The sequence below is a fragment of the Crocodylus porosus genome, unplaced genomic scaffold, assembly GCF_001723895.1.
Source record: "Crocodylus porosus isolate Cpor-Errol unplaced genomic scaffold, CroPor_comp1, whole genome shotgun sequence".
Classification (NCBI taxonomy): domain Eukaryota; kingdom Metazoa; phylum Chordata; order Crocodylia; family Crocodylidae; genus Crocodylus; species Crocodylus porosus.
In genome coordinates, this window is record NW_017728911.1 from 3,401,065 (window position 1) to 3,413,225 (window position 12,161).

General features: G+C 43.5%; 1 protein-coding gene across 1 annotated transcript in view; it reads left to right on the forward strand.

Annotated features, from left to right (window-relative positions):
• NEO1 (neogenin 1) overlaps positions 1 to 12,161 on the forward strand; it is a 256,404-nt gene that overhangs the window by 234,967 nt on the left and 9,276 nt on the right. The window contains exons 24-25 of the mRNA XM_019533146.1: positions 6,530 to 6,768; positions 7,933 to 8,025. Coding sequence (XP_019388691.1) covers positions 6,530 to 6,768; positions 7,933 to 8,025 — 332 coding nt within the window. The remainder of the gene's footprint in view (positions 1 to 6,529; positions 6,769 to 7,932; positions 8,026 to 12,161) is intronic.

Below are 12,161 nucleotides of genomic sequence, written 5' to 3' on the forward strand. Positions count from 1 at the left end.
AGCCAGCACTTCTCTTCAAGGGCAGATGAGTCAGTCATAATAAATACAGCCAGACTATCACAGAGAGGCATTAAATCTTTGTTCAATGTGATGGCTTCAGTGCTAACTTGCCAGCAGCCTCTGGGCTACACCTGAGTAAAATGGCCTGTCTTGAATGGGGATGTTGGATGAGAAGGCAGGTATGGAGTCCTTGTAGGATGCAATTCCTGGCATGCAATGCTTTTATGTAGTTTTTGTGTTAAAGGTGGAGTACAGCCCATAGGGACCACCACAGGAGCCCCAGGGGTGTGGCCCAGTCTGCATCTTTGGTCACACTTTGGCTATCCCTGCTTTAGGTGAACTTGATTTCCACTTTGATATTTGTGGGAAGATTCCAACAAAGCTCTGACATGACAGCACAGGAACAGAGGCAAGAAGGTAGAAGATCAAAATTTAGCACAGGGGGCAGATCCTTAGCTGGTGTAAACTGTCATCACTCCACTGAAGTCAGTGGAGAAGACTTAATCCCATGGGTGACAAAGATGTAGCTGGGCAGGGAAAAGGAGCATGTAGCTACAATGAAAATAGCCTGCCATGATCAGCCCAAGGTGAAAGGACACACATGCAGGCTGGTATCTGAAAAGGAGCAGGTTCTTTATCTGCCATTAATCAGAAATCTCTCCTGTTGGCCTTCAAGCAGAGGTGCCCATGGCTCCAATTTTCACAAATGGCCTCTGATTTTGGATGCCTCAGTTTCTTGGTACTCAGTATAAGTCTGGACTTAAGCAGTCTTGACCCCCCTCAACTGCTGTGGAAGTCTAAGGGCCTTTTGGAGAATTTAGCACCTCTGAAAGCCAAAGCCTAAAATGTCTCGTCTTTCACCAGGATCATAGAGGTGGACTGAATCATGGGTTCCTGTTAGCCTTAGCTTCCATTACATACTTGCTACACAGCTGCCCCTGGGCTGTTTTCATTATTCCTTTGAACCTACATGAATAAGGACTTGCCAAATCACTTCTCAAAGTTTTAGGATTGAAAAAAAGTCCAGTTAACTTCCCCCCTAGTATTCAGTATGTTTGCTTGTAATTTTTTTTCCCCGCTCTGGTCAAGCTTTGAAACATAGGTGCAGAAATGCAGAGACTAGCCTCCCTCACCTCTGCCTTGACCTTCACCAGAAAGCCTGTATGTACCCTTGAGATCCCCAGGCCAATTTGGGATTCCTGAAATGGCTCAGATGAGCTTTGGATGAAGGTTCATGCCTGCGTGTTTAGTTAGCTCAGGCTTGTCCAACATGCAGCCCGCGTGCCGCCATGTGGCCCTCCAAGCTGTTTTCTGAGGCCTGAGGTGCTGCAATGGGAAACAAAAGCAAACATTACTTTCATTTTGGGGTGGGGGGAGAGTGAGGTCTTTGAATATGGCTCACCGGCCCACTGGGTGATAAAAAGTTCATGATCTGGCCCCACATTCAAAAAGGTTGGACACCCCTGTCCTAAATGGAAATAGTTAAAATATTGGGTTTGTTCCCTATTGTCATTGAGAATATACCATAAGACTGTGTAAGATAATGAACATCCAACCAGAAAGATGATCCATTTCACCATACAGCTCCCTCCACTGCTTGCTCTATAGTAGGGCTGTGCAAAACGGCACTGTTCCATCTCGACTTGAATTTCGAGGTTTTAACAGAACAGCGTTCTTTTCAATTTTTTTTTATTCGAAACAGCTGTTTGTTTTGCTTCATTGTAACAGTGACACTATTTCAAAGTTTCACTCATTCACTGTAATGGGGAAGCTCGAAACAGCCTCTCTCATCGGACATGCAGATGGGGGCCATAATCCCAGGAGGGCTGCGGGGGCTGTGCCAGTCCTCCTGGGGCTGTGGGCCCCAATCTGCCTGCCAGATGATGGAGGGAAGCTGGGTGCTGCCGCTTGGGGCTGGGGAAGGGAACTGAGCCCGATCACTCAGTTCCCCTCCCTAGTGCTACAGTCAGCCTGGGGAAAAGACCTCAGCCCAGCTGGGCTGAGGTCTTTTCCCCAGGCTGATCTAGCTCTGGGAGGGGAACTCGGTTCAGCTGGGCTGAGTTCCTTTCCCCAGCCCGATTTGCAGCGCTTCCCCTGTGCTGTCATCGGCTTCCCATTGCCCAGCCGCAGCAGTTGGGGAGAGCCAGGGCTGTGCTCCCAGCTGAGCCATGCGGGGCTGCAGAGCTGCTGGCAGTGCAGCCCTGGTTCTCCCCTGTCTCCCACCACCTGGCTGCTGGCTGCTTTGAAACTTGAAATGTTTAGAAATGTTTTGACTAGCCTCATTTTGTTTTGAGGCTGTTTCAAAGCCCTTTGTTTTGATTCGATTTCGCTGTTTTGAGCTCAAAATGAGTTGAAACAGCCTTGAATCAAAACAGCCGGCAAAAATTTGTACAGCCCTACTCTGTAGTCTTTGTATTAGTCCAGAATAGTAGCATAGGAGTTGGACTTGGAATTCACTGGCCCAGACGTGATTTTTGTCAGCTGGACATAATATGTTTTAGTCAGACCCAGGTTATTAGGTTCTATTCAGTAGTAACTGGATAAAATTTAACAGCCTGTGATATTTAGGAAAGAAGACTTAGTGATTTGATGGTCTCCACTGACCTTAAACTAGATGAATATGTGCTCATATTTGCAGTAGCACAGCAACGCAGCTCCCCACTTAGGGCAGGGTCAGCTCCAGCCATGCCAATTGCAGTGGTGCTGTCAGCCACCACTGCAACAGTAGAGCCTTTTGCACCCCCCCCCACTACTCCCCCCAACAAAGCCAGTACCTGGGGCTGCTGCTCTGGTTGCCTCCCTTAGCTATGTTACTGAATACTTAACACTTCAGTAAATGAGAGAGGAAGAAAAGTTGATACTAGAGGTGCACCGACCAATACATCGGTCCCATATCGGATCAGCACCAATATAGGGACAACTGAAAGCATTGGAAATTGGCCTTTTTTGCCTGATGCGGCTGATAATGTGGCCAATAAATGCCCCATGCATGCACACAGCCACAGCATGCATGGGACCAGGAGCACAGTGCAGCAGCTTAGAGATCTAGTCGGTACTTTTTTTTGGCAGGGACTTTTCCTTTTTTCTTCCATTATTGAGCTACCTCATAGCTTGATTGGAGCTTTTTTCCTTCTCTGATGTCTCTTTGCTAGCTTCACCATTAGGTCTCATCCACACAGAAGTGATGTGTAACACTGTTGTTCTCCCACACTCATCCATCCTTGACCTGCCTCTGTTAGGACAAGAATCCCAGCTGTCGCAGAATTTCCTGACACGTCATGTTTGAAAACTTAGATCTCAGAAATTGTCTTAATTCAGTGTGTCTGATTCAACTGATGTTCTCAGTATAGATGCTAACCTTTTGTCTGAAGTCAGAAATATTGAGTCATCCAGCTCCCTAAGCTCTCTCTCAATTCTTTATCCGGGTTCATATAAAGCAGCTGTCACTTTGGTATCTGAGCACCTCAGCAAATTATAAAGTGTCTGAGCAGATATTGTTAAAAGCTGTCTCTTTATAAGTCTCTTGAGGTCCTTATTCATACTGAAATCATGTTGACTTACCCATTGCCAATTTTTTACTGTACTTTCCTAAACCATTGATATTTCCAGCATGCTGTATCCAGGCTGCTTTCTCACTCCAGCAACTTAAGCACATATGAAGTGCCATACTGAGTCAGACCACTGTGACCATCTTTCCAACAGTGACAGGGGTGGATGCTATATATTGAACCAGATATCTCTAGAGTGATTTGTCCTCCATTCAGTACTCTCCCAGGCATCCACCATTGTTGGTTTACAGATGCCAGAGGGAAGTTTACCCATATCCCTTATCCTTACATGACTTCCTGTCCTCCAAAGACAGCCTGCTTTTTTAAAGCTCCTTTAGTTTGCTCCTCCTGTGTCCTTGACTACCTGGATATCAATATCTTCCCTCTCTTCCTCGCATTGTTAGGTACTGCACAGAAATAAGCAGACAGTAGGCACAGAACTCTAGCCTCTGATTTTCTTAAGGGATGTGCTTCAAAAAAATATCTTTTAGTTTGTCTTGCATAGCCCAAAACTTCCCAAACTAGGCTCCAAGCAACTTTCATCTTCTAATAGCAATTTAGATTGCCTGAGAAAAGTGAAGGTGTTCTGCATTATATAAAACTCTTGCATCCTTATGAAATATTGGTTGACAATCTTGAAAAGAAAATCCGTTTGCAACTCTCAGCTATGAATGCATCACTGAATGCTGTTGCATGTGGAATCAGTGTATCGGGTCATTCCTGTCGGGGTTCCACACTTCGATACCGACTGATTTAGAGTGACTATTTCTTTGTCTTCACCAATAGAAGATTACTTTTGAAAACAGAAAGTACGGATCATATACAGTTCTAAGCCAGTGTGCTCATACCATGATTAAACAGTAAACAACTCAGAAAACTCCACAGTAGATGAAATTTGAATCTGCACCAGCTAAGATAAAGCAGGTTTATGAAATGGCTCACTGCGTAATTCTGCATTCTGAATTAAAAAAGGGTTTTCCAAATTCCAGCTGATTTTTACAAGGGTTTTCTTCACAGGAAAGAAGGAGAACTTGAGAGCAACAACAACTTCAGTGATTCTGAAGCCCTGTGTGGCACTGAGATGAGGTCCTACAACCTTTATATTTGGCTCCATTTCCCACGGAGAAGTTTCTTCTGACTTTTCAGGTTCCCTTCAGGGGCAGGTTAAGAGGGTGCACTGGTGCACCTGATTCCTGGCCAACCCAAAGTTTAAAACTGATTGCCTGGCCGTGGGAGCAGCATTTCTAGTCAGGCACTGAAGAAGAATTCAATTGACTTCTTGGCTCATTATAATCTACCTGATTCTTTCTAAACTCTTCATTTCAGAGGTATTAACGACCCTCTCTTTTTAATGTTCCACCAATGGAGCTATCCTTTGTTCTGCAGTTGTGCCGTCTGCTAGCTGTTCCTGGTAATGAAGCTCCTATTTTGCAACCTTGAAGATTGTTTTTAACTTATTCCATTGAAGTTGTATTTGGTTTTGCTTCTATCTTAAACTGAATAATGCAGCCCATGGCCCCTACCGTATTAGTAAAGCTTCTAGTCTATTTTTAACCAGAAAATAGTATTTTCTTTTATATGTGACAGTGTACCTCACCATCTGCACCCCCCCTTTTCAAAATTCTAGATTTGCCTATGGGTACCTTGGCCATAGAAAGAGGAACTTCTCCATCAACTCATGTACTGCTTGGTGTGGCTCTGTTTGCTAATTTCTTTGTATAATTATCGTAGGCACAGCTTCATCTTTGGCCCCCTCTACAAGTGCAGGTAAAGGTGCGATAAGATTTTATGTGATCTATAAAATCACACATAGATCCAGTTGTGCCTTATTGCCAGTGTAGGGGTACCCTAATCCTGGATACCTGTTGCGTGAGCAAGAAGCAGGCTGTCATGGCTGGGAGCCCCCTTTGCATGTGTGATGCAACCAGGACCAAGAACTCTGTCAGGAGCAGAGATTTTCAGTCCCAGCTGCACCCTATGGGCAGCCAGGACCAAGAGCTCTGTCAGGACTGGGGCTCTCGGGCCCTTTAGCCATTGGGTACTGTTGTGGTCCCCCAGGTGCAGAGTATGTGGAGTGCCCCCATCCCTGCAATTGAGAGACCACATTGACTGTGATCTCCCAACCCTGGGATGCGCTGTGCTCTGCGGCACCTGGGAGATCACAGCAGCTGCAGTCTCCCCATAGACTGCCTACACATGCAAATTAAAGCCGGATAGCAGCCAGCTATAAAGTTATTAGGCATTTTCAAGCAATTCTTTTTAAGGCAGGAAAGTTAATTTGCACTTGTAGCCACTCTGTATCGCACAGTTAACAAGATTAATCATCCAATAAATATAACATGTAGATTGGACCTTTTCTTGCAAATTTGGCAGGCATTCAGAAGAGACACCCTTCCTCCTTTTCTGTCCAGTTCCAGGATGGAGGCAGTGTTTTGATCTCCTTGTCTTCCGTTTCTAAAAATCCTTGACATCAGTCCACCACTTTCACTGTCTCTGTTTAATCAACAGTGTTTTGTAGGCACATGAGCTGGATGAGCTTGCTGACCTCAGTAAAATTAACATTCTCGTTGTTAGGCTTTAGAGTCAGCGTGCTGTGGAGGTAATTGGATATTTTCATGCCCTCTTGCAGCTATTATTTGAAGCTGTTTTTGCAGGCTCCAAACTACAACACAGCATGGTTTGCATATGCTTCACATTTAGACAAGTGTCTTCACAGCTATAAGGGTTGGACACTTACTATTTTGTTAATGGAAGCTTTGTTTTGGCAGCCTGTAGAAGATTTTAAGACAAAAATCCATACAGAGTCAATGGTACCATTCCTTGCAGTGTGGAATTCACATGTCTGGCCCAGTCAATAGCTGTCAGACAGCTGGATAGTACATCTGAAAATGATCAAAAAAGAAATTAATTTTCATATACAGGTAAAAATAACAATAATAATAATATGGTTAAGAATGTTTAATTTATTTTCTTTTTGCAAGGAAACGAGCTGCCTGCAAATCAGTGAATGGGTCTCATAAATACAAAGGAAACTCCAAGGATGTCAAACCCCCAGACCTCTGGATCCATCATGAGAGACTGGAGCTAAAACCTATTGATAAATCTCCAGACCCCAACCCGATCATGACAGACACCCCAATTCCTCGTAACTCTCAAGACATCACACCAGTTGACAATTCCATGGATAGCAATATCCATCAAAGGCGGAACTCTTACCGGGGTGAGTGAGTGACCTGGCATCTGGATTTTAACTGTGTAAAATTAGGTGCTATGTATCACTGCTGTATTTGGCAAAAAAAAAAAAGAAAATTCTTTAACTTAGCTAAAAAAAAATTTGTTTTTAGAGTATAGTAAAGCTTTTTATTAAAAATAGGCATTCCTTTCTAATTTTCCTAATAAGCAGGTTGAGTTCAGTGCTAGTTTTTCATGGTTCTCTTGATCCATTAGTGTGTAGGGGAAATACCTCAGTGATTCATATATGTATCAGAATACAAGAGTTGATTTTTTGGTTTTTAATTTGCAATATTGATATGTACTTCAGAGACCACTTTCTCCCTTATTCCCCCATTGTAATCCCTAAGAGCAGCCTCCTACAAGTACTGTCAATGCACCAACCTTTCCTGGCGAAAATGCATAGAAGATCATTCTCAGCAATTACTCCTTCCCTCTGGAGTAACCTTGTCCTTGAGGCCTGCCAGACCCCAAGTCTGGGCATCTTCCAAAAGCACTCTAAGACCTTCCTGTTTGTGCAGGCTTTTAGCAAGCAGGATTAAGCGGAGATACTGTTTCATACTGGGGAAGGGGGAAGGAAGGAGAATGGTTTTCTGTTCTATTTTAACACTCGATCTGTCTGCTTTTATAAGTTATTTTGTTCTCTTTTGTGTTCTCTTTTTTTATAAGCTATTTTATTCTCTTTAGTGTAAGTTACCCTGAGCCTTTCCTAGGAAAGGTGCTATACACATCTAGTAAATAAATAAAATATAACAAGTTAGTAATCCCAGAATTTGATAACAAACATCTCATTAGGACCTTGTTCAAAAAAATGGTTGTTTAGAGTCATCTTTACAGGACTGAAATGGTCATACTACTGCATTTCTGTAGCTTGAGCTTGTGGAAGTGTAGACCCTGGTTCCAATACAACAGAGTGTTTGTACACTGCCCATCTCCTGGCTTTTCAGTAGAGAGCAGTGGAAGGATACTACTTAGCCTGTTAACCTGAGTTGCTTGTTAGTCATGACTTGCAGAGCTGTTCCCAAAGAGCAGAGTCCTGTTCTTGCATCCTGAATTAAATATAGATATTTATCAGCAGTGAAATCATCCAGTTGTGAGCAACTTTAAAAGGACTTGGTTCTTTAGTAAGTAATCTTCAGTTTTCTTCCTTTAGGACATGAGTCGGAGGACAGCATGTCCACACTGGCAGGAAGAAGGGGGATGAGGCCAAAAATGATGATGCCATTTGATTCTCAGCCGCCTCAGCGTAAGTCAACAGCTTTACTTACCAGCTACCTCAGGCAGGAAGAATGGCATGTGTTTGTAACTGGAAACAACAAAATGAGGGATGATAAGTTTAGTTTTTTCCTAGAACACATGCATGTCCCCCAGATAATGCTGTTTTAGACTGTAATGAGAACATCTTGAAAAGAGAGCAATGAGCCCTTGTTATACGTGAATGCTGACCCTTCATTTCATTGACAGGAAGATCTGGGTGATCTTTTGCAAGTAAGCTTTACCTACTTTTTGAAAGAAGTAGCTCAGAAAATGTAACTAGATATTTTGGAAAGAACAGTTACTTATTGGAGGTATTGCCAGAGAAGGAGCATTGTATTCTTTTCCTTTCGTTCTGGAATATTTTAAGGATCAATTCTTTTATCAAACAATGCTTGCAGTTCAAAAAAGCCTCGTTGAGAGGAAAGGGAAAATGGACACAGTATTTGACTTCTGTCCTTAAGGACGTTGACCTGAGCCATTGTCTTAGTTTTGAGTAAAAATAAATAGCGGGTTTTGTTGGTCTTCCTAGATATTTTTCTTTTTCACAAAAGCTACCATGTGCTTTTGTCAAGCACAACTCAGAGGCATAGCAGGGCAGCTTTGCACCCTGGACAGCCGCGGCTCATGGCAATGCCAGCTGATGTAGTACTGATGGCAGTTGCTGTTTTCATGCCTCCCCTTCCCTTCCCCACCACAGGGAGTGCCCAGGGCTGCTGCTTTTGTCACCCCCTCAGCAGCCCAAGCAGTGTCTGATCAAGGGCAGAGCAAGGTTAGGCATAAAATGGGAAGGCTGAAGGTGCATGCATGTGTATTGACAGAACTGGGAGGTTAAATTTCACAGCACCTGCCTAATCAGAGCTTAGACATTACATTTACATATCTCTCTACATCCAGATAATTAATCCCATAAGCAAATGCTCAGATGTTTTGAGAAATGTTTTAGAGACTGGTTCTTTTTTTCTACAGTCCAGCATTTTATTGCTTTTTTATTTGCCTGAAAATAGATAACTATGAGCTCTCCCATGTTTGGTTTTCTGGCCCCTCTTTGCTTTTCTAGATAGCGAGATGACAGGAAAAGTTTAGTTTCTGAATGTTTTAGCCTCCTGTTTGTTTATGTTCCATTATTACCAATTTACCAATTCTAAGGGTGGCCAATTAGCGTAAAAACAGAACAAAAACTCCAAATAGTGCTTTACCTCTATTGGGGAAAGTGTGGAAGAGATGCTAGGGCAGGGTTTGATTAGCATAGATATCAATAAAATTGTGCGAGCTATTAAATGTATATGCTTAATGAAGAGCTTCTTGAGTCTTGTACCTGAAAACTTCCCTCTTCTGCCCTATGCCATGTTTTATAAGAAGCATTGAAAGGCTTCAGACTTGCATTACCCCTGAAATTCAGACCCCGGTAGTTTTGTTCCCTTGCTCTTTCTTGATATTGAGAATGGATTTTTTTTTCCAAAGAAGTCAAGGCCTTCAGCATGGAGCAAGAGCATCTACAAATAAAGACAGAAAAGGCCAAATTCTGAAACGTGCAGAGCACCAGACAGCAAGTACTCAACAGAGTGCCCTCCACTCTCGTTTAATTCACAGGGGCACAGAGGATGCTCAGCATCTTAAATGATCAAGCTTATAGCATAGCGCAGGTGATTGAATGACTAGGGTCTGACACTGATGGGTATAGATGCAGTAATTATTCCAGGGAGGTTGCAGAGTCCAATGCTCCGTGTAGATAGTTGCCAGGTCAACATGACAATGTTGGCAGAAATAAATGGGCATGGACATGATCTTGGCAAGTAACATTGAATCTGGCACTGATACGTCCTTTTCTGAGATTGGACATGCTGTTCACTTGAACAGATTATGGGGTTTTTTATTCCACTTCAGAGGCATGCTGGCCCAGAAAGTTTAACTGCATTTGTCTGTGGTTGAGTTCTTACCTGCCATAGATACAGCTGTCTCTGTGTCAGGGTAACGCAGTGTACTGAATGTCAAGGAGATATGCAAATATCTTCCTGCGCTTCAAGGGCATCTTTCAGATTGTTACAATGACTTTGCGTTTTACTTAGACTTCTATTCTATTTATGAGCGCTTCCACCTGTTAGGATCCTATTCTTATAGTCAGTGAAATATTCCAGTAGGCTAAGACTTAACTTTTTTTTTTCTTTTAAACATTTTACATCAGGTGTGGTAGCAATAATGCTTCAGAGACCGCTCTGAGTCTGCAATTCAAGTTTCTCCTACGTTGTATAGGAGAACCTTTACGTTTGGAATTTACCACAAGAACGGGTGTTTGTATTCTGTGACAAGAGGCAAACATATCTATCCTTGAGGATATCTTCACGTTGCAGGCAGCTTCTTTTCAGGAAAGCATTGCAAAGCCCAAAGAGGACTATTTTGTATTCCATCCCTGAGTTGGTATCACTAGTACCTTACCCTCCTCCTCCTTTTGAAATCACCTCCTTGTTACATCAAACTTTTGCTGCTGCGGATCATGAAAGAGAACAACCTTAACTGCCACTGTTCCTCCTTAAGTATCATAGAGATGATATATGGCAGAGGTATCAAACTCAGCTGGCCCCCTGGGCCAGAAGAATGGTACAGGGCCAGCTCTATGGACCGGATTGGGTCTACAGACCTCCCCTGCACTTCCAGTCCAGGACCCAAAGGGAAGAGGCCTGACATCCTGGACACATGGCTGCTGCCATGGGAATAGGCTACAGTGCTGGGCACCTTCCTGTAGTTTTGCTGAGGCTCTAGCACCCCAACTTTTTCCCAGGTACTTGGCTACAGCCACAGCAAAGTCCCCCCTATCAAGCCCGTGAGCTGGGTGACCTGGCTGTGGAGGCTGTAGTCAGTCCTCAGGCCATATGTTTGACACCTGTGATATACAGGGTCCCATTAGGGAGTCTAGACATCTGTGTCATCAGAGCTCCTCTTCTTTATCTTTTGAATGTAGTTAGTAATCTCTATAAATAATCTGTTAGGGCAACTATAGGATACTATTCAATTTGGGAATAATTTGTGGGAAGAGTCTGGTTCCACGAAACTCATATTACAGAAATGTTGTATAGCAGCCATTCTTTTAGGCTCCTTTGCTTTGACATCTGAGAAGAGACATTTTAAAAAGACTATCAGGAAGCACAGAGCCATTTTTACTGGGTCACATCCCTTTTTCAGCACTTTGAGAACTGTTTATCCGTTTTTTCATGTAGTCATTTACGGTTCTTGACACTGGTTTCTGCCCAAAGTTTTTCTTATACTGCATGTTCACTTAAGCTGTTGCTTTTTAACCCATAAAGCTGTAGGCTGTTTAAGTCAGGAAACCTGATAAATTGATACTCGAAGTAGACCGAGTTTAGCATAAACAGGCAATGGCTTGTGACATCCTAATCCCAAAGCTGGGGATTTTGACTGGGGTCTGCTGGGACTTAATGCTGGAGGTCCCTGGCTAGAGGGCAAGCCCCTCCGCTCAGGGTCAGACTAATTGCCATATTTGGGGTCAGGAAGGAATTTTACCCTGTAGTCCAATTGGTATGGACTGTGGGCGTTTTGTGGAAGGTTTTGCCTTCCTCTGTAGTGGGGGTGTAGCCTTCTGTTTGGGATGTCTTGAGTGTATATTGACAGGCTTTACAGAAGCAGAACATTGGCTGCCATGGCTGGTTCCTCTGCTTTACCTGTGGCAGGTTAGGGTTTTATGTCTTGTGTCGTGTCAGGGTTGACAGTTTTTTACCAAAAGGTCAGATTATGGATTTGCATGGGACGGTTTGGGTAGAGATGATCCTGCCTTCAGCACTGGGTCGGACTAGCTGACCTGTGGAGATCCTGCCCGGCGCTGTTTCTCTATGATCCTCTGACAGCGTTCTCTGGAATTATCCCACAAAATAGGTCATGTACTGCCTTTGGTCATCAGACCCTTACCATTAGCATTGGCTAATCTTCTGGAAACACTGCAATCCCCCTTTTTTTCCTCTGGGATTTGGAAAAAGCAAAGGAGTTTTGAATTGTTGTTTGGCAGATACTTACGTAATGCAAGGCTCATATAGCTGGTTCTGTGTAATGCTAGCAAAATGCCTATCATAAATGACGGGGGCAGGGGGATGGTCCCCCCCCGCCACTGCAGATCGG